This window comes from Scatophagus argus, chromosome 1 (assembly GCF_020382885.2).
Source record: "Scatophagus argus isolate fScaArg1 chromosome 1, fScaArg1.pri, whole genome shotgun sequence".
NCBI lineage: Eukaryota > Metazoa > Chordata > Actinopteri > Scatophagidae > Scatophagus > Scatophagus argus.
In genome coordinates this window covers 6,837,140-6,862,799 of record NC_058493.1, presented here as the reverse complement: position 1 = coordinate 6,862,799, position 25,660 = coordinate 6,837,140, and the positions used below count along the sequence as shown (strand labels likewise).

General features: G+C 39.4%; 2 protein-coding genes across 2 annotated transcripts in view; one reads left to right on the top strand and one right to left on the bottom strand.

Moving 5' to 3' along the window:
- The first annotated feature begins 2,727 nt into the window (after positions 1-2,727).
- LOC124069589 (semaphorin-7A-like) lies at positions 2,728-19,480 on the top strand. The gene is made up of 14 exons (XM_046408895.1): positions 2,728-2,912; positions 3,582-3,715; positions 3,847-3,906; positions 4,001-4,099; positions 4,339-4,447; positions 4,974-5,081; positions 5,201-5,343; positions 5,546-5,724; positions 6,346-6,442; positions 7,139-7,334; positions 9,552-9,667; positions 9,918-10,063; positions 13,653-13,729; positions 17,819-19,480. The coding sequence occupies exons 1-14, from the start codon at positions 2,816-2,818 to the stop codon at positions 18,175-18,177; spliced, it is 1,920 nt and encodes a 639-aa protein (XP_046264851.1). The 5' UTR covers positions 2,728-2,815; the 3' UTR covers positions 18,178-19,480.
- A 712-nt stretch (positions 19,481-20,192) lies between these two features.
- Positions 20,193-25,660, bottom strand: part of LOC124069654 (AT-rich interactive domain-containing protein 3B-like) — a 50,603-nt gene continuing 45,135 nt past the window's right edge. The window contains exons 7-9 of the mRNA XM_046409023.1: positions 25,151-25,423; positions 24,748-24,840; positions 20,193-24,523 (exon numbers count right to left, since the gene is read on the bottom strand). Of these exons, the coding sequence (XP_046264979.1) occupies positions 24,330-24,523; positions 24,748-24,840; positions 25,151-25,423 (560 nt within the window). The 3' untranslated portion in view covers positions 20,193-24,329. The remainder of the gene's footprint in view (positions 24,524-24,747; positions 24,841-25,150; positions 25,424-25,660) is intronic.

Sequence of the window (25,660 nt, the reverse complement as noted above, 5' to 3'; positions counted from 1 at the left end):
TTTCTTAGTATTAACATTACTGACTACCAAATAATAAAAAAAAAAAACATGAATGCGAGTGACAATGCGTGACAAGGTGTCCCATTATAACAGCATGCCAATAAAAAAATAGCTTTGAGATTTTCTGCATCAACAGAGATGGCATTTTACCATTTTTACATATTAGATTAGATTAGATTCAACTTTATTGTCATTACACACATGAGAAATGTTAGTGACGTAGTTTTTTTCCATCAGTTAGTCTGCAGATTGATGCACACTGAAATAGCTCTAGTTATTGAATGGACTGCCATGACGATCTGCACATTCATTGCACCAGGGGATGGACTGTGACTTTCTGTCTCGCACGATCATAAGATCAAAATTGTCACGCCCTGGGGTTCTGTCACTTGGTTTTTGAGTCTATGTGTCATGTTTCATGTGTGTCTTGTTATGTGTTATGTTCAAGGGTTTTGTCATGTCCTGTTTTATTTTGAAAGCGTCACTTCCCCTGTGGGTCTCTGTTTCATGTAGCTTTGCTTTTGTTCAGCCTGATTGCATTCTCCTCCCTTGATGTGTGTCACCTGTGTCTCCTCGTCTTCCCAGTCACCTGTGTCATAGCGTTACATTGTCTTCAGTGTCCATGCCAGGATCTTTTGTTCTTTCTTGCCTAGCCCTGCCACAGTAAGTGTGTGCTTTGTTGAGTTTTTTTGTGTTATAATAAAAGACTATTGTTAGGACCTCTGCCTCGCCTGCCTGCCATTTTGTGACTCTGGATCGGGGTTCAGCTTTCCCTGCGTCAGCGACGACGCCTGTTTGTGACAAAAATGTGTCCAATAGTTTGGAGGATCACCAGACTCCACCAACACTAAAGACACTGTGATCAGCTGTGCCTTATGTTCACTGCTAACTGACTATAAAAATAAGACGGTGAACATGGTTAACGTTATGCCCAGCAAACATGAGCATGGTGGCACTCAGCTCAAAGCAGTGCTGTGTGCAGCCTCACTGACTCTTAGAGTTGCTTGTTGTCCAGTGATGTTTGAAGTGGATCACCTGGTTGATCACAATTTTACTTTAAGATGACTCGATTTCCACAGACGCCGGTCAGCTACTCAAAAACAAGTGCTGTCCTAACAATGAGCAGTATTATAATGCACTGTATGTGTGGGCCCTCTTGATGTTTAAGATGGTTCAGTTATAATGTAGAAGTCAAATAAGGCCAGGAAAGCCTCTGTTTCCATCTCTGATTTTGAACTTCTTTTCCAAAAAGCAGTCTTTTTAGTTAGATGGTTTTCTTTAGTTGAAAATAATCCGAATGCCTTTACCCTCGTAGCTTTGGAAACTCCACCACACAAGCTGCACTCAGAAAAGCACTTCCTTCGTCAGAGTAATTAGCGTCACTTCTTTGACGCCCTGACACTCACTGATGAACTGCACGCTGGGCTTCTCTGAGCTGATTCTGTTATGGAGGTGTCGAGTGGAGCACGAGAGGATCGGCTTTCCTACCTGCTGTGAGTGGCTTTGCACAGGTTGGGGATATGCATTGTTTAAATGAATGGGACAAATGCCTTTCAGTCCTTTGTTTTCACTAAATCATGGGCTCTTTGCTCTCCACTCCAGAATTTTTGGAGTCCTTGGATTTCAAATAATATTTAGATATTTTAGAAAAACTCCATCTCTCTGTAATAGTTAAGTTGAATATTCACCGTTTGATTGAATGGGTTGATTTATTTAAAAAAAATATGCAAATAAAAAACATATTTGTTCGATCAGTACCTATACTGGAGGTTTATCATTTCTTACTTTGAAGCAGGGAATTACATGTTGCAGGGTGGTGATGTTGAGCTGACAGCAGTGATACCAGTTGTGTACAAATAGAAAAATGACAACTCAGGGCCAAAATGTACACACCTGCATGTCAGCTCCAGTCAACAAACATTTGCTCAAGACTGTACTGGATGGACAGTCTGATTTGCATCCTTTTCACTTTATTAATATAATTTTGTTTTGTTCATTGTTAGAGACTTGGTTGATACTGAGACATTGATGTGTCATATCAGTGCATCTGCATTAACAGCACAGAAAAAATAGCTTGAGTTAATAAAGTTAAATAAGTAGTAGGACTTGCCAGTTAGCATACTGTGTGTAGTGGGATGGGACATAGATACTTAAAGCTGTCTGCTAGAGCCTGCTGGAACTTGTTCACTGACATGTTCCTGATAGTGTTGTGTTTTCACGTTGTTATGCTGCCCCCAAGTGGTGAAAAGGGGAACCAATAGTTATTTATTTTGTCCCATGATTTTTTTTTTCAGTCATCCCCTCACAGCAGATGGAGACAACAAGCTGCAAAACACACCGGTTTGGGTGGTCATCATCAGCTGGACGAGGCATCATCTGTCGTGGGTAAATATCTGTAGAAAGCTCGAGGCCTCTGAAACATACGTTTTGAAGGTCATATCTCAATGATATTTATATTTCTATCAAAGCTTGTAGAGCTTAGATAAAGATGATTTGCAATGCCAAAAAGCTTGGAATTGAAGCTTGCTCCACTGCTGGACCTCAGGTCAACCCCAGCTAAAGGCTTTAAGTCTCCCTAAAGGCAAAAATGAGTTTTTTTCTTCCTACTGATGAATGCTTGAGTTACACTGTGTAGAATCATCTGTGTGCAGCAGGAGCGGCTGAGGATGAGCCTCAGCCGCGGCTGAGGATGAGCCTCTCCACGATCCTCATCAGGTGGGAGGTTCTGCTGCGAGCACTTTCTGCCGCCTGCTGATGCCATAACACAACTCGCAATTCAGACGGGAGGATCTCATCCTGACAGAGGAGACGAAGAATGATTTTCCTAACGACGTTTTTATTGTTTTCATGTCTCGGTAGTTTGACAGAGACGAACTCAGCGGATTTACCGAGGATGACGTTCACAGACAGAGGTAGGCTATGAAATATCGGCGCTGTTCTTCGGCTTTGGAGCATGTTTGAAACAGTTTTGAATGTGATGAAACTGAGAAAAGAAGGAAAGTGATCGAGAAAAGCGAAGGGTTTTTGTCTCCTTTTTTAAATTTTGCGCAGTATTGATAAGCTCCGAAGAAAATTGAATTTCACATTTATTATCAGTACATAACAGAACATTGGCACCTCTCGATATCACTGCAACACACACACACACACACACACACACACACACACACCTACACACCGGACATAAGTGTGGTTTGAAGTGCTGCAAGTGCAGTGCGAGTTTTTTCTTTGCTCGGAAGGAAATACGAGCATATATATGGTTCATTTATATACAGTATAGTTTATATAAATGTAGATACAGAAAATAAAACAAGGTTAAGTCTTGTTTCTTCTTATTTCTGTGAGCCGATAAGAAAACCAATAACAGTACCAAACCACACACAGAACAGAGTATCCAGTATTTGTAGAGATACTTTCGTCAGGCGCACTGACATAGCCATCCACAGAGCCATGGTGTCAAGTAGGCTGGAAACAGTTGTTACTCTTTACAAAGTTGTGCACAGTTTTGACAAATTTGATCATATCCATTGCACACCTAATGTGCAACTCTTCTTTATCATTCAACATTTTGTTTGTTGTAGAGACCACAATGAAAAGGCTCCCTATACCTGGGGACAATGTACCTGTGCAGATTCTTCTGGGTGGAGAACCAGACACTGTCACAGCAGCTGCACAGAAACACCTGATTACATTCAACTTTCGAAATCCTCTGAAGGTAGCTGGTATTTCTGACATCTGATCACGTAATTCAGGCCTCACATAAACACATCTGGAGTCTAAAATCATATAACAGATAGCATGACTTCATAGTAATGTGTAAAGTGATTTAGTTTTTTGTCTTCACAGAAGCCCGTGGAGAAAATGCTGTTATGGGAGGAATGCAAAGGCAGTAGACTTCCATCAACAGTGAGCATGAAAAAACCTCACAGGAGACAGCAAATTAGGTATGTTGGTCGGATCTGATTGAAACATCACAAAATCTTTTTCTCATGTCATTTAGGAGTGCAACTATAACATCACCGTGGTCCACAAGAGGAAGGAGGCCAACAAGGTGTTTGTGTGTGGGACGGATGGCAGGGAAACCATGTGCTGTGACATGGTAGGACACTGCAGAGATGTTTTGGATGGAAGAATAGATGAAAATGTTCTGCCATAAATATTGGGAGTAGTTGCTGGTGGGGGTCCTCTCTGTCAGGTCAAAGAAGCTATCATTGCTAGCTCTTTTTCTTCCTCTAGTGTTTATTTGATCATTTATTTGATCATTTTATTTAATCATTTTTGTGCCCCCAGCGATAGAGCAGTGATGGATATTTTAAGGTCTGCTGTGTTTTCCCATAGGATTTATCGCAGCAGTCACCTATGTGCGTTTCCTCTGAAAACATGAACAGCATCAAAGGAAGCATAAGGGAATTTGCCATAAAGGAAGGTGAACCATCTATCCTTGAGGGTGAGTTTCTTTTTGCTTAATTCATCCCTGGCTTTTCATCTAGAGAAAATGTTTGCTGAACATCTATGCCTCTCTGAGCAGGACTAACCTGCTTTACTCAGCTCAACACTTATCTCCCAGTCTTTGCTTATATTAAAATGACTTGGCGCTGGTGCCTCATGCTTGTATCTACTAGTTGCTCCAGACTCCAGTTTCTATTTTTTCTTCTTACCTCAGCGATATCACTGATGCTCCATGGACAGGTACCAGTAATGTTCTGGGTCATTTTAATCACCTGCTGCAGAACCTGTCTGTCCTGGGCCATGCATGAGCCATGCCAGTTTGTGATCTTTCCAGCATGATACTTTCTGTTGCTCCTCTGTAAAAGTTTGCAGGAACTTGAGAAGGTTTCTTAAGAAGAACACGTTTCTGAGCTTCTTTACCAGGGTGACGATGTGTGATTTTCTGTGAAAACCCACACAGGTTTTGCTCATCATTCAGACATGATGCTATGATACTTATGGGGTTGTTTGTTCTGTCTTTGCAGAATCAGGACTAGGTGCAGACCTCTACATTACAAACTCTGGATCTCATCAGTATGTTGGCATCCACAAGTTTGGGAGAAACAGAGTAGGACCAGCAAACCAAAATAAAGGTATTTGGATGGATTTGTTTTGTTTTTTGTACGGACATGAGAAGTTTCTTAGATGCTGTTCCCTTAAACATTCATTTATCCTAAAGTTTTAAAAAAAATGATTACTTCTCTGTCTTCAGAGCAGCATTATGTTGGCTTGGTGCTCAGCAGACGGAAAGACGATCACCTTCAGGACAAAGTTTACGCCTTCTACAATGAGCGGAATAAAGACACAGGCTTGCACAGTGACATGTGGCTCCCTTTTGTGACCCAGGTTTGCATGGTAAGGCCTGCATTATTTAGAAATTAGGATTAAATAACTCTGACAGACAGCTAGATTTTATGAATAAAAACTCATTTTTAGTATCAGATTTGTATACAAAGTTCTCTCTGTACAGAGGTGTAGCCATATCCATTGTTTATATTAATTATGACATATGCATTATGAGGGAGTGGTTGATCCCTTGGCTCGGTGTTGCTTCTAGGCAGATACTGGTGGTCCTAAGAACATCCTGCAGTTTACATGGACGTCCCAGTTGAACGCCAAGCTCTTCTGTGGAGACACTGACAGCAGACAGTACTTCTCTGAGCTGGTGGATTTGGCTACTGTGCATGCAGACCAGTGGCAGGATACCAGAGTTTACGCACTCTTTAAAAATGAATGGTAGGACTCCATTATCATTCGTCTATTTAAGGAATGTGGAATGGACTTTGTAAAATTATACTCTGTAATTACTGTGCTGTTTTCTAAGTTTGAATGAAGTTAGAGTAAATGAAATTGTCTCAAAAGTACAGTAAAGGCACAGTCATAACCCAAGCCAAAAAAACAATCCAAACTTGACTAGTGGCCCATTTGGGAAATGTTGTTTTGACAGTGTTTGCCACAGTTATGTAGGGTGAAAATCAGAATGACTTATTTGTTGTTGTTGTTATTTAAAACAGCACAGACAATTGGATACATCTGCCAATGTACTATGAAGTATTCAACCACAAACCACAATGTGACCGGATGAAATACAAAGAGATTGAATTCACACAGAAATGAAAAGAATCTTCCCTGTAGTTTTACTCCTGACGAGAACTCTTAAGTTCTCTCTGACTTGTTTCAACGCTTTGTTGTGCTTCTCTTTTTTGTTGTTCCTCTTTCCAAACTTAAAACTTCCGCTCAGCAGCTTGTTGCAATGGTTTTGACAGACATGACTGAAGTATTTGCTGACTTGACCACAGTTTCATGTAGCTGCAAATGTCTCTCTGTAGACGAGCTGACCTTTGTGTCTCTCTGCAGGGGTATGAGTGCTGTGTGTGTCTACACAATACAAGATATCCATAAGGTTTTTAAAACCTCCCCATTTAAAGGTGCCCAAGGGAACAGGGGAAGAGAGGTACGTGACACTCACACTGATCTGCGGTGAAAATTGATTCCTGTCATTATAATGGCTGCTTTCTTTTAAAACATATGCTTGAATGTAGTTAGAAAGTAATAATTATGTGGTATTTTTATTATTTTTATTGATAAATCAATATTTTTGCACATCTTGATTTATAACTTTTCACATTTTCTCAAATTTGACTAAGGTTTTCAAATTAGGCCCTTATTTCCCTTAATTAGGCATATTTCCTAGGAGCTACAACAGATATGTCATTAAAGTACCAATAAATTGCATTATTATTGCTCTCTTTTTGTGTTTTAAAGTTGCTAGTTGTAAAAAAGAAAAAGAAATAAAATAAAAATAATATTCCTTGTGGGGCACTGGAAAAGATGCTTTGATTGGCAGCACACTGCTACACCAGCTCATCCTTTTCTTCCAAAACAAGTGAAATGGAAACATTAAAAACTAAACTAGTGAAAGGTTTTTCCACCAGCTCATGGAGATAACGATAGCTTCATTAGCGAGGTAGCTAGAGCTAATAAAACCCACCTACGACACCCCATCTGAGAAAACTGATTGACTGTTGCTAGAAATGAGAAGCCGTTGTGTCAGAAACTACTAAGAAATTCCAATGGAAAATCCTCCATCATTATTGTTGTACAGTGCGTGATGCAAAAATGGAAAGCTTGAATAAACCTTTTTCTTCAGTGTGTTCCAGACAGTACAAAGATTTCTTTAGACACCCTGAGGATGATCGAGAGCACTTCAGAGATGCAGGACTGGATTCGGCCTGCGAGAGACTTTGGCCCACTTCTCTTTAAACACCACAGCTACACTCACATCTACGTTAGCGACCTCCAACACAGCAGGAACAATCAGCACCCGGTTCTGTTTCTGTCTCTGAGTGAGTCATACAGCAATATCAATTAGGGAAGTTGATACTAAGAATAGTGTAACCTACTGTACACACTGGTTCCTTTTAAAAATAGCTTGTTGTTCTGTAAGAAAAGCTTATGAACAACCTATTTTTAAAATTTTTTAAAGGAAAAGTCCTGAGACAGAGCCCAGTACAGCTGAACACTAGTATCTAGCATGCTTTTGCACTCACAGCTGCACATCACAGATGTGTCATTGTGGATTTGCGGTGTTGTTGGAAAAATCCCAGTCTTGAGCCATGAAAACAGTCTGGAATTCTTTTGAACACTTTGCCTGAGACACAAACAAAACATCAACGGGAGGCTTCCCAAAAATCAGCCAGGATGTAGCAAAGTCAGATGTAAAAAGAGTTTTACTGGGGCAAAGGCAAGCTGTCACCGCAGTTCTGCACTGTCTTTTACATTTCTTGTTGACTGTCCTCCTGTGGCTACTTAAAAAAAAAAGAAAAAGAAAAAGAATAGGTCCGGAAATAATACTGTTATTGTTATCTAACTCTCTTTCCTGCTTGATAGTGTCACTTCTCTTGCATGGAAAGGTGCTCTTGGAAGCCCCCACTAGCTTTTCATTTTTCTTAGTGTCTGCAGTAGTTCGAGGGCCTTCCACAACTACTCCCTACTGTTGTTGCCGATATTTCTGAACTGTTCTCTATTTACTATTGTATTTAATCTTTTAAATACAGTGTACATGTTTTTAAGCATATAAACAGTACATGTAATACAACGTATGATTTAGCACGGTGCGTATGTCACTCAGTGTATAAATCTCACAGCACACCCCCACATTGTATTTGTTCTTCTAGCTGGCATACATTTTGCAGTACAGCACATAGACCGCAAACTTTAAATTTACTTCAGCAGCATGACTCATTCGGGGGTCTTGTTCTAACCTCTTCCTGGAAAAGTCACTCTGTTCTGTAAAATATATTTAGCTTTACATATTCATTGCATCAGAAAGCTATGTTCATGACAGAAAGAGAAGACATATCTTTTTGTTTCTGAGGTTTTGAATTTGGTTTATGATAAGAAAGGATAAACTTTTATTAGTCCTGCCGTTGGAAAATTCTGGATGTCACAGCAGCACAAGGATAGCAAATGAAGCTACAAATAGGATGTCATTTAGACAATTTTTTTAAACTATACAAAAGCATACCCGATATTTACATTATTAGCGGTGCAAGTGACTGTATAGCACTAGGAGATGGGGGATTGTTGCACAATGACTTATTGAAGTTCAGCTTGTGGTGGAGTGCAGGGGGTCTGCTGTGAGCAGTGCTGCTTGTACAGTCTCACAGCAGCAGGGCTGCAGAGGCCTGCCACTGGAGGAGCTGCCCAGTGCTGCCGAACTGCTGTTGAAGGCTTTGTTTTCATTTTCCGAGAACAGAAACTGACCATGCCTGTGTTGTGAAATGACAATATATATGTCATCACACTCTTTGTGCACTTTGGCCTACATGTGCACTCATATTAAAACAAAAAGAAGATGTGAGCCTGTTGTTCATGAGGCAAAAACATTTTCAACAACATTTCAAAACTGAAATATGAAAAATAATGCTACAGCTACTGATAATAACTTTGAAAAATGTGAAAAGAGGATGAATCTGTAATGTATATATCTATATATCTATATCTATATATGTATATACATTCATAGAAACAGTATCCAAGCCTTGAACCTAACTGACACTGACAGGGAGGCTAGTTAGCCTAGCCTGATTGCTGTCAGTACTGCTCCTACCACAATACAGTGTAAGACCACAGAGGTCTACTCTGTGGTCTTACACTCACAGTACAAGACACTTGTACTTTGAAACAATTTGATGAATAAGTTCACTTTTTGAGCACTTCAGACCAGTGTAGATTATCCACCAGCTGGCAAAGTCAAGACACTGGAAAATAGATTTAAACCAAACACAGAGGAAGAATCTCCAAAACCCTTTTCAGACCTACATGTAATCATCATTAGCTTTAACAGTTGCAGTTTTCACTATCAGCAAGACTTACACAAGTTTTGAAGAAGACATTTTTTGCAAAAAAAATCCCAGCAGATTTTTTTAATGAACACATCTGACGGGGTGTGCCAGAAGAGTCATACGAGGTGATGAAATGCGTGTGTGGGATGGGACGGTGCGTCAGACGGGTTTGAGTAATTAGTCAACCTCCATTTCCCTTTCTATGTCTTCAAACAGGTAATGGGGCAATTCATAAGGTCATAAATCATAAGAATCAAACCTTTGTCATCGCTGAGTATCAACCTTTCAACCAAAAAACACATGTCCTGAGCATCATCCTTCACCCTTCCTCTGTGAGTAACAGTGCTGCCTACACAACTATTCTCTCCACAAAGGGATGGGAGTGTGAATGAGTTTTATTCACGCCACAATAATGGATATAGTGAGTTAAAGAAAAATGGTGGTACTTCTTACAGAAGAGTATGCAACATAGACTTTTTTTTAAATGAAACCAAAGCTTTTCCAATGATATTGTTATTTTAATAAAAATGTCAGTAAGGATCAGTACAGTTAAACAAACCTCTGTGCTGTGTGTCATTGCAGAGGAAGCTGTATGTAAATTCCAAAAGGGAATTGGTCCAGCTTGATGTGGCAAACTGTGGCCAGTATGGAGACGGATGTGAGAGTTGTGTCTTAGCCAGAGATCCCTACTGCGGCTGGAACGGCACCCACTGCACCCCTGAGACACAGTAAGTCCACTGGGCTCTTTGTACCTGGAGACATTTCATCTAAGTGTCCAAACAACAACAGCAAATTTCCATTTTACATTCAAAGATTACATGTAGCCCTTATCTTATAAACAAACTATATTTAAAAAAAAAAACTATGCTGGCATTCACTGTCTCACCAAACACATCGTTTGTATGTATGAGATCTAACAAACATTAATAAACAACCCGAATGCTTTTTTTTTTTAATTATTCCATCATTTGCATCCATTTTTGTTAACTTGCAGTTACTCCCACGCACAGACATGGATTTTTGATCAGTTGAACACTGTGAAACCAGTGGCAGAAATCTATAGCGCTAGTGATCAAAAGCTCCACAGGGTACCTTCAATTCATACTCAGTTATAACACCACAGGTTCACCCTAGCCAGGCGCAGTGTGATAACATTCATCATCTGAATTTTATGAGCACTGAGTCATCAGACTGTGTTGTAACGAGGAGCATAGGTACAACAGTTTGCTTTGATGCAGCTGACTTATAGCTGGTTTTACTTCCAGTATGAAGCAAGAGTCATATGATTAATATATGTCAACACTCAACCAATACTAACTACTTACTTTGTCATCGGCCCTTATACAGTGCAATTAACCTACTTGGAAACTTTTATTTTGCACGCAGTACCAAGCGGTTAAGAGCAGTCTGTGTTTTAACACACAGCTGTCAGCTGTCTGTTTTAGCTGTGTGCATTAGTGTATGATACTTTTATTGGTCAAAGGCAAGATGACATCAAACAGTCTTTAGAAGCCTCTATCGCTGGCACCACAAGATAACATTTTAAATGATGCAACGTTTTTTAAAGTACAGTATCCTACTTTACTTAGCCATTATTTGGAAAAAAATACATGTCAGTGGAGACTGAGTCTAAGGGTTGTTTTCAGAAGTTCTATGGACATTTCTATGGTCATATAACTTCATTTGCAGCATCAAAAAGAGTGTGCAAATGTGGAGTACATGAAGATCTTTCCCAAATTTCATAGCAATGATGTGCAATTAAAACACTGAAACTGATAAATGTGGTGTCTTTTAAACACAAGGGATTTAATAGCACAGGTTTGACAAGAGAGTAATGAACACTGAAGTGGAGGCTTGGCACTGAGGTTTGTGAGGTTGCATGCAGCTGTTTGTTTAGTAAGATATAGAGCTCATGGCTGTCATGAGGCAGTAAACAGCCATCATCTGACTTTTTGACACACTGTGTGTTGCTTTGTTCATTGTAGGGAAGTACAGCAACTCTACCAGTGATTGTGAACAGTTTGAGGAAAGTTTGTTATCATTATACAGCATATTAAAAAAAAACCCTGTTCTCTCTTGAGAAGATAAAAAGAAATTCCCACATATGAGGAGGGTGATATCAGAACTTTTCTCATTAAGAGAAACTGTTACCTTAAACACAACAGCTTTCCTATCATAACAATGCCGCAGTTTCAGTTTCCAAACAGTTTCCTCATTGTTTCTCCAAATAAATCACTTTGAAAATAATACCATTAATTTGAAAGGTACGTGTCATGTGTACTGGAATTATAATTACCGGTACCTCCTCACCGCAGTTTCAGTTCAGCTGTCAGTCTGGTTATCTTACTTGAATTGGACGTACCTGTCTCGCTGTTAACAGGAAGTTTTAAATGATAAGGCTTTTTCTTAGAACATGTCAAGTGGCCTAGAATAAGACATCTTAGTTTAGCTTAACTTCAGTACAGTAAAATAGGACCAAATTACTCTATTGTTTCTATAAACTGAAATATATTTCCAGATGTGGAGGAATTTCCTCTGAGACTAGACAGGTCAAACAAATTGCAGGCTGTCAAATTTATTTTTCTTTATTGTAGGCATAAATTTGGTATACATAAATTGGGTTTTATTTTTACCCACTTATTACATACAATGCAAAACACAAACAAATGTGTTAACATTAAATTTCAGACAATGCCAGACAATGCCATGTGTTGGCACTTCTCTCAAACAGTGAACTTGTCTAATGTCCCACAGCAATCCCACTCTAGACCCTGTCACATACATCACAACAAGCCCCCATCCTCCAAGTGTTTTGTTGTGGTGGCGATGGGTGGGTGGGGGGTTGAAGAATGGATCCCAGCCTGACATTGTGTTTTTGGCACATGGTTTAACGTGTACTTGATTTCTCAAATCAAAAGGTGCTGAAGTTGTCAAAGTTGCTAACAAGCTATAGCTACCTTTACCTCTACCTGAAAATAAACACATACTGTATAGTTGGTAGGGTCAGGAGTTCACCTGGCCAAACTGCGCTTTTGCTTTACATTTTGGCAACTTTTCCTGTGTATATGTGTGCGTGTGTGTGTACATAAATAATGTATATACAATATGTATGTATATACATATCTGTATGTATTGCTATATCTTGCTTATTCTTAATCTTTTCCACTCTAAATTTAACAGCCTCTGAATATGTTCTGTATGTGTCCTTCTATCATGAAGGGGCCTACAAACTTTCATTTTGTCATGTAACCCAGTGTACCAGGATAAATAGATTACTTTGATCATTGATATGTATGATAATATGGCTGAGCGATGCGGTGAAAATTGAAAAAAATGCCATAGTGAGGTTGATTACCTCCCACGTTCAGCAGCAGGTAAAACACAAAGTGCCTCCACATCTGAAATAAAACATTCGGGCATGCATTTTATATGCTGAAACTTTTGTTTTAGTGGACAAAGTGCACGTTGCTTGCCTGCTCCTCTATCTCATTGTGCAGTAGTGTGCATTGTTAATCTTCTCACCCATCTTCCCACTACCTTCACACATACAGACCGCATTTCAACCCGGTTGTGACTAATTGTACACACAGAGGAGGTGTGTAGGCAGATGTAGTTTGATCATATAATGCAATACAAAACTTTTTTATAGTCAGCGACATAGAGTCAACGTTTGCCCCTTTGCTCTACAGGGAGGAAATGACAATGATATCAGTCATGTACCACTCAACCGATGATAACTGTTGAGTGGAATGTGACTGTGTGGTAACTGGAGAAGTGTGTATTCTCAGTATTAATCTGAGTAACCATAGATCCATTGGTGCATTGTAATGACTGTCTGAGTCCCTTGGAGCATGGCCTCAGAGAAGAATGGCTGGTTTGCTCTCTTGAATTTGGGATCAATAAAGTATCTATCTATCTATTTATCTATGCTGGTGTGCGTCTATGTGGAATCTACTGAAAGCCCCAGAACTCCATACCTGAATTGTTTGCTTTTTGTTTCATAAAATAATCAGGCACAGTTGAAGAGTAATGGAGTAATGGTATATGGCGTACTCGTTCTGATGTCACATGTATATATGCATACTGCGTGCAATTACAGATATTTGAAGTTACTTCTCCAATTGAGGTTTCCCTCTGTTAAATGTTGACATTTAACAGAGGGAAACCTGGGAGGAGAGAGCCCTTGTGTTCAGTACCTTGTGACAAAGAGGAAGATTAGATCACAATTTAAATGTCAGGTATACTTACATGAGCTGACAGATAATTCTGTCAATTCTGGTGTTTCTGTGACTAAATCAGATTCCCTTTCTTTCACAGAGGCACAATGCAGGATCTTGCTCGAGGGAACCATGCCATCTGCACGTCTTTGCCAAATAATGAGCTCCCTGCAAAAGGTATGAAGATATTTATGAGTTACTGCACAAAAAGCCCAGTCTGTGTCAAGGCCAGTAAATTATATTTGTACCTACAGCTGAGCAGTTTATAAGTTCTGCTGGGAAACAAGAAGTTAGTCTATTCTGGTCATAAATGTACACACTCAGAGATGTTTGTCGCAGCTGACAAGCTTCAGTGGTTAACTTAGGATCACATAAACACACACACATTGCTCATGTGATGTCAAACAAGCTCATCTTCAGCTGATCCACAGCTAAACTGCCCCTGAGCTGTACGTATGATAGATTTTAAAATGTTTACTTTAAATTTAACTGTCTTCCAAATACAGGTGATTCAGAGGAACACAACAAGGTGCTTAGCTAATTGGGGTGGAACTGTAAGACAGCTGTTGAACTATTACAGATACATTAGCTACATTAACATCAATAAATATTAATAACCTGCATGAAAATCTTGGCACTGTCCTAATCCTGTCTCATGGACCCCCTGCCTTCTTAATACTGAGTCAGACAGCAACCAATTACAACTAATGAAATAACTAAACACATGAATCTCTTATGGCCATTAATAATGAACTGTCTCTACAGTATTAAAAAACATATAATCAAACAAATATGACACATTAGTATTCTAGTCTGCACAATCTGAAATCCCAGCACATTTCAGTCATTTTCTCTATATATATACTGCCCACATACTGTGAGGTAACACTTACTTTTTACAGTTTGCTTGGATAGAGGATATTATCGAGCAAAATGTTTCTTTTCATGTTCTTAGTTGTGTTATCTGACATGACGATATGACAAGATAGTCTGAGATCTGATGCTGGTCCTCACTGTGTGCCTGACTATGAAACTCTGCATCAGTGCAGTTTGAAAGTGAACTGGTTTTGTCAGAGTGTAGTCCAGAGGCTTCAATGCTGATACTACTATTACTACTAATAATAATAATAATGATGATGATGATAATAATGATAATAACAATAATAACTGCCACTACTTACCTAAATTACTGCAGATAAAAACAGAAACCACAAACAGTTACCCCTCACTGTGATGTTCCTGATAGCCTGTGTAAAATTGAAAAACTGAAGGAAAACACCAGCAATGTGCTGACTTGCAAGCAAACATGTAAGAGCTGTGGGAAAACAACCCATTCATAACTCAGATGAAAAGATGGATTTCTGCCTTTCTCAGGATGATCATTCCAAGGAAGGCGGAATTCATTCAGTATTGTTACTTTGGTTGCAGCTCTCCCACACAACAAATTTGGCACAAGCAATTTGTACCCAGTAAACTAATAAAAACTATTTATGTAAATACAACTTGAAAGTCTGTCTCCTTACAACCTTAAAAACTACAGGCCTTTGCATATTGGAGTAGTTGTGGTGCATTAGTTGATTTATGTCTGCTATTACTGAGCAAGACACTAAAAACCACTAAAAGTCTGCTTTGCTAGTTAAGCAAATGATGTTGGCTGAACTAAATGGATGATGACAGGAAAATGCTGCCATTTGTGCGCTTGTAAATTGGGTTAGATGTACAGATGCTGTGCTACTGTCCACTGTACAGACAGGAGGATGAATTGCATACATAAACTCAGTTACTGCAGTTTACTGAAAGTGCCCTTGAGCAAGACACTAACTTTCTAAACATGTCTTCACAGGTGATACACTGTGCCCAGACCTTGTGCACTGACACCTTATGTGCCTGGTGTCAGATTATGTATTTTTAACTTGGGGGGGATAGTTTTTAGTCCTAACTCCCTCAATGTAATATTAAATTCTCTTCTTAAAGCTCACCTCACACCATACATAGGAGAACAGGTCTGTATTGGGATAGCATGAATCCAAATAGATCAAGATATCCCTGTAGGCTTGATCATATTAGTCAAACACTGCGTGCAAAAGTACAGAGAGCGTGACTTATTTTACTATCTGAAGAGCTCAGTCAGTACAGAAAGGCAGTAACCCTGCCATGTGTGGTACTGCTTGTTATCATAATTAAATTCAGGACTCTGTAGCTAAACTTTAAATACTGATACCCCAATTCAGATTCACTTACCCAGAGTGTTTGTGCTGAAGCTGACAGTAGCACTCAGTTCTATATTGTAATGTTTTCTCTGCAGCTTCTCTCTGAATCTGTCAAAGAGGCAGCATTTTCATTACACATTTTTAATTAGACATATTAAATATTTCCTATTGTTGTGTGTCTGTTACTCACTGAATAAGGCTGATTTGAACTTTTAGGGGTGGGATGTCTGGCCAAAAAGTAATATCATGATCACAATCACAATGCATGAACTTAATTGCAATTTTTTTCTCAATTTTAAAATGCCCTGTTGACTATAGCCAAACTTTAAATAACCTATGAATTTCTTCATTTGCTTCATTAATATACAATATCAGGCTAAAGGGAGTTCATTTTTGGAACAAGCTCCTTACCCACCATGCTGCTGTAAGAACCATGAGGGGAAATTTGTTTAATCAGCCTAGCCATCTAGTTGGCCACATCACACTATTATGTTCATGTTGTGCAGATCTACTTGTCAATGAGATTATGAGAAGTTTTTGAAACAGAATTTAGAGCATGTTAAATAGGGTGATCTCTACAACTCACATGAAAAGCAGGTTGACAGCGTCTTTGAGATAGAAGTCCGAAAGCCACGCCCAACTCTTAACATGCTATCTTGCCACATGCTCCATGTGATAAGGGTACCTTCCAGACCAAGACCTTGAGCATTCGTCAGAAGTGTGTGGTATGTTGCTCAGCAAGCTATGTGGTTTTGGCTCAGTCCTATTGCTGTCACAGTGAATTTTGGCCCTGACATCCGATTTACAGTATAATGTTGTGATGCGTTATTAATTTAACTAACTTAATTTAACTTATAAGCTTTGATCTATCAGAAATACTAAAATGTATTACGCATGCCGACTTTCTTCTTCCATTTTTGTTAGAAAAATCAGTTATACAGTGTAAAAAGAACATCATGTATAGACACAATGTAATCATCTAATTCCTGTTTGACTTAACCACACATCATGACAGTCAGACACCACACTCAATTATCTTCATGTGACAGCAGGACTCGGGTTACCAGCAACTCTGTGGGCTGTGACCTTGTGCAGCTCAGCTTTTCCTCTACAAGAACTCAGCATGGATTTCAGACAACTCTGTACCACCGTGCTGACTTGTTTCCTTGCTGCAAGAATCAAAACTACATTGACTTCAGCGACTGCATTTCTTGAGAAATTCCCATAACAATTTTCCAACCTTCTTCTCATCTACATAAACAACATGAGAGATCAGTCCTATATTCCCATATGCTGACGATACAGTTCTTTATTCTCCTTGTCCCTTTTTAGATTCTGCCACTGCCACACCAGACAAACTTCTTAATTATCCAAAACCCAGACTGGATATTCAAAAATGAAAAATTTGGATTGTGTGCAAAGGACAAAGTAAAGAACAAATTTAGCTTTACTTTATATCCTATAATAACAACAGTTGATAAAACACATCTTCAAAACACAACTTGTTGCATTATACAAATACGCTGTCAGAATACTTTTATTATTTTTATTACACTTATCCAACTCCATTTATTATGGTCAGTCATCTTTCAGTTTTTTTAAAAAAAAAAATCATAATAAATCAGACCATAATAAGTAATGGACCCCCCCCCCCCCCATATTCAAATATGATGTAAGAAAACAGGTAATTTTTTTTAATATGCAATGTTCTGATACATTCCTGTCATAAAGTTAGCAAGCTAGCATACATTCTGTGCATTAACTTGCAAATAAATAAAAACTTCATTGTGTGCTATTTAAATATTGAAGAAAGACAGGAAGTGATTTTTCAGTTTTTGATTTTTTTCAAGGGACATGGTTGTTTGATTATAGTGCACACTGACAGTAGTTATGTTCCTGAAGCATCTTCCATTACTGGCTTGGTCTTCTTGTGACTTTTGGACTGAGCCATCTTGCCATGAGGCTTGCCATGCTCTGACTAAAATAAGAAACATGTCTGGTTAAGTCAAGGTTAAGTAATTATAACAAAATAAATATCCTTGTGTTCTTTTCTCAGCATTTAGATATTCAGCTTATAGACATACAGACAAGAACATGGACATCATCGGAGTTCCCTCTCACTCCAGGTATTTCCTCCAGTGCCCGGTGTCATCCCATCATGCCCAATATACCTGGTATCACCCTAAAAATTCCACATCCTGCAACCCGAGGGAGCGGCAGTGCCTTCTTCTTATTGACAGCATGGGTCCAGAGCAGGAGGGAGAGTACACGTGTAAGTCGGAGGAGATGGGCTACCAAAGAGTCGTCGCAAAGTACGAGCTACAGCTGAGGGCCAGGTCGGCAGGACACTCATTAAGCCCAGTGGCTTGGGTTTGTCTAATGGCTGTTCTGATCAAGAATTTGTCCAGTGAATGATTACGAATGACTAAGCCTGTCGAGGAAGAAGTGTGTCTGCAGTCATACTGCAGCTGGCGTCGCAGCATTTTAAGCGAAATGAAAATCTCTTATTTTATGACCAAATAAAAACGAAATCTAAATCTAAATACAAAATAATTTTACCGCGCTTTCACTGGCATTTAAATAAAGGTCATTTTCAAGTGCAGTGGACATAATCATGAATCGCAATGAATACAATCTTGCCAGCAATTTCCTTTGTTCATTATGGAACCTAAAATCTATAATTTTTATGCTACATAATAGTAAGACTAATATGTCTTCAAATGCATATTTTGGAAAAAAAAAATACAGTAGAGGTTGTGTTTTATCAATTCACTGCGCTTGTTTGTTGTTTAACCCTTAGCAGTGTATTCTTTTTTAACAGGTAATAATGCAACAATTATTGTTTATTTTGGTTTTTATTCTATGTGAAATTCTGCCTGAACTAATGTGACATACCCTCAGGACTGTCCTTTCTTGCATTCTACCTCAGTCTTGCTGGATCAGGTCTTGCTTGGCTTTGAGTTACAACAGATGGAGTCATGTTCAGTTTGGCAAAACTTCTGTTGCCAAATGAAAGACAACCCTTTGATATATTGTGAAAAATGCTGAGATGTGGCAAACGATGGATGAGAAACAGTAAGTGATTGCTGTGGGACATACAGTCAAACATATCAGCTGATACAAATGAATCTGCAGTGTGCGCCTGCATTTTCTAACCTTTTTTCTACTTTCAGTCACCTTAAATTCAGAGTTTTAGCACTTTATATGTTGTAAAAACAAATGTGATGGATATGATGTGTGTGACATCTTTAAAAGGTCCGTTAACCAACATCACACACGTTACAGCTTTGATTCAAGGTTTTGAGTAGATAACTCAAAAAGGTTGATCTATTTAAATCTCATCTTTAGTGAAAATGAAAATCACCATCTCACAGCCACTCAGAGTAATTAGTAAAGCCATACAGTGACAAAATCACATTGTTGTAATGAAGATTGCATTTTTAAAATCTCTTCATGCATTCCTTCATTTCAACCAAATCACACACACACCAAAAAAAGAGGACTGTGTGTGTGTGCTCTGTTGGTTGTGGAATGCTGCTTTTCATTGTTTCTGATGAATAAAATACGTAAGTTATTTCATCTTGTCCATTATGGCCATGTTTGTCGTGGTTGTTGAATGATCTGCAAATTTTACTTTTCATCTGTACTTTCAAGTTGTGATATTGTACTTTGCATTAGCATTTTATTTTTATAAGAGAAGAAAATAACTTAAATCGTGTATCTGTCTGTGTGTATTATTCCTTTTCACATAAATGCAAATTGTGTTTTCATTCTGTAGTGTTACATTCAACCAGTTTATTACATCTTCAAACTTTGTAACGGAAACAAAAACAGGCTGCATGTACCACTTGGCTTCACACGCTGCCGCTGCAAAAAAAACCCATCTTGACTGTCAAAGTTAATGCGACTTTGAAAACACCTACAGGCGTCAAGCGACACCTGTGCTATAAAAAAATAGACACTGCAAGTCAAAATTCCCAAAGGTAGAAGCTGTCACATGAAACTATCACGAGGCTCACTTGAGAAATTTTATTAATCATATTTAAATACTGACAATTCCCCAAATTAGAGAGACTAAAAAATAGCCTGGGTTGGTGTGCTTGAGAAATAACCAAACAGGCTAATTACAATAATCGAGACCTTAAGGGGAAACTTATTGTTGGGAAACTTACTGAAACCGTGACGAAGAAATTTGCCAATGCATATTTGTAAAGAATACAAGTGAATGTATTTGCATAACCTTACTGAAAGTCTTTGAAGGAAGTGAAAATGATTCTACATGTTCCCCCAAGCTTTGGTCAAGCAACATGAAATGACAGCAATGGGTGTAAATCACACATTTTGTGATTGTGAGAGCGCTGATGACACGAAAAAAGAGAGAAGAGAGAGACGAAAAAAAACAAAACAAAAAACAAGCACACATGAAAATAAGATATAAAGTAAAACTTTATCATGACATACAAGTTTAAAGCCCTGAGAACCATATCTTTATATTACTAATATGAACAAAACTGAATGTGTGAAAACCACTTTGGAAAAGTGCTCCTCTTAAATACAATCAGCACAAACCAGTTTTTACAAGCATTCAAGAGTTTTGTCCTATTTTTTGTTTGCTTTAATCAAAGAGAAAACTATAGTATAAGTAATATCATTATTATCATGTCCATAATAATAATAACAGTACAAAAATATGCACAAACCCCACAGTTGAATTAATATACGGAGCATTGTACAAGCCAAAAACAACAACATAAAATTGATAAATGAGGTATTCAATAACCACTTGCATATGCACCTGTTTTTACACAGATCAGGTTAATTTTTAAACAATTTAAAACTGAATTAATTCCAAAATCATCTGAGAGACAAGAGGTTCTGCAGACTTCCAACTTCACAGCTTCCTGAGTGACGAGACTTTGCCTGCAGTTACTGACGACAAAAATACAAAAATGCAACACCAAATCCAAAGTAGCGTTCAGCGAAATGACCACAGCTTCTGTCAGTACTTGTCCCTCAATGCAGCTTCAACATTGAACACAACAGTGACTGCAGCCCACTGCCCTGAGGTAATGTGGTATGACGAGGTAGGGGCGGTGTCTAGTAGAAGCACACACACACACAAACGCACACGCACGCACAGACACAACACATCATATATACTCATGCAGCAAGTCAGGTGGCAGGAGCCTGAAAATTAGTGAGGTGAACCAAAGGGTTGCTGGTTTGAAGCCCAGAGATCAGAGCGGAGAAGTGAATGACCAACCCTCAACACTTTCCACTCCCTTCACGAGAAAGTGTCCAACAACTGAAGATGACTGTCGGTATTAAGTTCTCAGTGAACAAAGGATTTTAAAAAATGTCATCAAAACGCTTTTGTATCCCTTCTTATGACATATTTGATGTGGCAATGTCGCCAACTGGAGTATCTCTATGGTATTACTCTACGGTATGGTATTATATAAATTTGGTAGACACGGTATAACGGCATCTACACACTGTATGTACTGAACCTGCTTGCACACATGCACACGCACACACATTCAAAGGCAGTGAAGCTACACTATGAAACAGTCACTGCTTAGAATAAGCAGATGAAACAGAATGCTTGGACTTAGAAACAAGGAAATGTATCAATAAATGATTAAGCCTAAGTGATTAAGCTTAACTCTTACTAAAAACAAGGTCCACCAGGGGAAGAAAAAAAAACAACACAAATAAATAGCAAAACTCAGTTGTTAATGCAACAGCATGACTGACAACTGGAGTCTGATTGAATTGCTTACCAAAATAAAAAGTGATTACTCTCCAAAGGATTAAACTTGAAGAGAAAGACATTTCCCTGTCCAGTTCAGCAGTGAAACCTGCACTGGCCAGATCTCACCAGCAACTACTTTAAGGCAGCATCTACAGTTCTCACCCTTATAAAATACAGCTATGTGTCATGTGGGGTTCTGAGTGGTACACCAAAAGGAACTACTGCACCATCCTCAAAGCCCTCAAAACCTCAACCGTGATCTACACTGCAAAATGTCTGCAAAACCTGACACGTAATGGCTAAAATACAGTCCAATAAAAGCAACAAGGCTGCCCACGTCCGATCACGCTGGGCTCAAAGAGGTTTCTAAAGAGTCACATTCAACACAGATAAAGCTAGAAAATTCATTTTCATCCTTTGTGGTTTTTCAAAATGCTGAAACTTTACTTTAAAGGGAGAAAACCTTATAATTGGGGCAGGGGGGGTGTTAATCCATCTGTTTCTGAATTATCATGAAGTGGATGCTGTGTTAACAACCAGCCTCAAGAGTCCATAAGTGTAAAAGATTAAATTCAGCAGAGAGCTCAGGAAAGCCACAACATCTGAGCTACTGTTCTGGATAACAAGACTTAAATATCTGCTATCAAAAATGTCCATCTGTACATGTCATATTCAGATTTAAATCCAATTTTAAACTGATTTAAATCCCATCTTAAATTGATTTATCTTCTGCTGTCACTTTCCAACAAGTCATGCAGTAAAATGTGAAACAAGGGAATTCACCTCACTTCAAGATTTTCACCAGTTTTCAACATCCGACTGAATGAGATTCGATGTCGCATTTTTTGCAGTCTAAAACAGACCTTGAACTGTCTTGCTGTGCACCACAGCAGGTGTGGGCAGGATTGTACATGGGATCTATCAAGAGCAGAGACCTGGCTAGTCTTTGGTATCTAGCTGTGCAATAACCAGAGGCTAACGTGAACCAGAAGGTCAGGGTGTTAAAACACTGGTCACATGATTGTACACATGCATATCATTTTGCCGCTGTCGTGAAACATGACGATTTAACTGCGATGCAGGCATTCGCAGTCAATTTAAGGTTAACACGGTCATTTGCTTTGAAATTTTTTGACTCCTGCAACCTTGAAACCTGTTAACAAGCCCACGAATCTACACGTGTCAGTGAGAAACTATTCTTTTCCTCTTCCCTGAAAAGAAAAAAAAAAAAAAAAAGCTGATGTATCACTCTTCTCAGAGATCAACTAGAGGAACCCCAAAAAGAAGGGGGAAAAAAACCCCAAACAAAACAAAACAAAAGCAAGCATAACACAAGTTCTACAACTAAATACAGAATGAGATAGCAAGCCCATCCCAAGTTCCATTGCCCCCAAAAACCACCAGCAGTGTGTCGGTTACGTTCATGTCCATTTCGGATCAGGTAGGATTTCCATCTCAGGTTTGGGTGTCAAGTCTCGATGGCTTCTCAGCCGTTTGAGGTATGTAGTGTTGTTCTCCTTTTGAGAGAGTCTGATGAGGTATTCTCGGACAGTCATGCAGACTTGCACATTCCTCAGTTATGAATCCTTTGTTTTGCTTCTTTACGTTAACAGCGAATCCTTGCAGTTGTTTCCTGAGAGAGACGTCCTCCAGAGCAGAGAGGCCAGTATGAGGTCTTAGAACTACGCATTGACGATTTTGCCGTCTGATTCATTTTCAGATCTGTGGCTGCAGCTGGAGGAGAGACGCACAAAGAAAATGGGGGCCAACAAACCTGATTCCGTACTACCTCTCTGTAACACAGACACGAGGCGGGATGGAGAAATGAGCTCAGGGTCTGCTAGGCCTGCTCTGGATGGATTAGAGTGGCTGTCCCCCCAACTTTGTGCGCTACGAGTTTAAAAACAGCTTGTGCAGAGTTGCAGTAAGGGTACGTTGACATAAAAATCCTGTGCATTGTTAGTGAGAGTTTACAGTTTGGTGAATTCAGGTCCATATTTGAGAGGTTTGTGTACATTATTAATCCTCCAACCATTCTAATGGACTCGACATGTTCTGATGATCATGTAAGTAGATATTTAATGTGCTGATCTACAGCATCTGATCATTCGTCAGAGTTCAGCAAGAGTCTACAGTGTGTTAAAGAAAAACCTGAGGGGCCTGGGTTGGAGGCCTGTCACTGAGTTGGGTGCATTGTATATGAGGTCCCACTGGTGAGAATTACCCGACTTCCCCTAATTGCAGCTAGGTCAAAAAGAATATAAAAATAAAGTTGATTCAGGTTAAATATACTACAGCTCCTGAGGTAAAGACACCACTGCAGGTTACTTGATTTGAGGTATGTAAAAAGAGGAAAAACTAAAAATAAATTCATTCTAAAACACAAAATCAAAAAGACAACAAAATGGCAACAAACAAACAAAATGTCCTAAAATAAAACTTTTCAAGTTCAGTTGTGACTACACCTGTCAGTGGGTTTTGGCTGAGCTGATTGTGTTTAGCATGTACATTAGGATTAACAAGTGTGTGTGAGTAGGTTGTGTGTCTCGTACATGTATGATTGTGTGTGCTTGTAGTGTAGTGTGTGTGTATGTTAAATAAAATGCATAGCTGTGTGTGCATTTGTCATTTGTAATATAATATTCTTGGGCTCTGTGTTCATGATTGGACAGCCAAGAGGTTGACAGGGTTGATGAGGTATTTGTTGTGCAACAGTTTGTTATTCTTATTGGTTTCTCATTGTACTGTATATTCTTGCTGGGCCTCCTGGTGGAAGAGAGGCCTGGGGAACAGGTACAAAGGGCAGCCTGAGTTAGGGTGACCCACTGGGGGTTGGCTCAGCCGAGCCAGGACCCTTGGAGGAGGAAGAGGACGAGGGGCTGAGGTTCTGAGCCATGGGTGCAGAGAAGCCAAAGCTAGAGCTGGTTCCAGCGGGGGAGGCTGAAGCAGCAGCAGCTGAGACGGCAGACCCCGGGGCCCCTCCAGACTTCTGGGCAAACAGGGTTCCTGTAGGAAAATGGGAAACATTTTTATCACTACAAGGGTAAACGTTACATTTTAGGTAGTGAAAATGACCAAAGGAACTTAACAAATAGAAATCATATGTGGTGGAGAGTGTGGAGCATCAATCCTACAAATCTTCAGGATTTCAGGGTGAATGAATGAAAGTGAAGTATTTACCACATTATTACTATTTATCGATATTTAATAACCCCCTCCCACATACAAACCTGAGTAGACTGTGCCATTGACCTCCACTGAGACGGTGATGCTGGCATTTCCATTGGTTGAGATGCTAAGAGACATGTCCTGCTGCTTCTCATCTAAAGGAACAGAAATAAATGAGGACTGGTGTATATTAAGAAACAGTGACAATTACTGCACTTAGTGTGTCTATTCCTATCTGTGGAAAATGTTAATACATACATGATGTGACAAACAATGTGGCAAGCCTTGCAAAGTACAACTTGCCTAATACTAAGTTCCCCTTTTGATTGAAAAGAAACAAGGTCACCTTGCATCACTTCCAGGTTCTAGTACATCAGCATGTCCAGTTTTGCTTCACAGGTGGTGAGTGCTGTGATCTGTGTGGTTATGTATACTAGTAATTTTGACATGCTGTGCAGCACTGACCTCTGCTGGTGATGGTGGGGGCTCCCAGGCGCAAGTTCATGGGCATTTGGGAAGCCATGGCCAGCAGGTTGTGCTGGAAAGCCTGCTGCATCAGACGCTGTTGCTCTTCTGCCAGACGGGCCATCTTCCTCTCTGGCCCCTCTCCAACCCCGGTCTCCAGCTTTTCTCTCAGCTGTTCCAATGTGGCGGCTCTTGCCAAACCTGCAACCTGCTGCTGACCCAGGGCCAGTGCCATGGAGGGTCTCGCTGCCATGATGGAAGGGGTCAGGTCATCTGGACAGAGGAATGAAGGGGTGGTTTTATGAACTCCAATGACTCCAATGCATCCATTAGCCCCTGTTCATGGACCGGAATTAAAATTCAGTAGTCTACACAGGGTAAATGGCTGTCTCTGTGTCAGCCACATAGGTTAAATACATTTTCTTTTTTAAACCAAATGAGTGACTCCAAGTGATTTTAGAATGAACTACAATGACGACTTCCCAAATTATCCTTCAAGCACTTTCAACT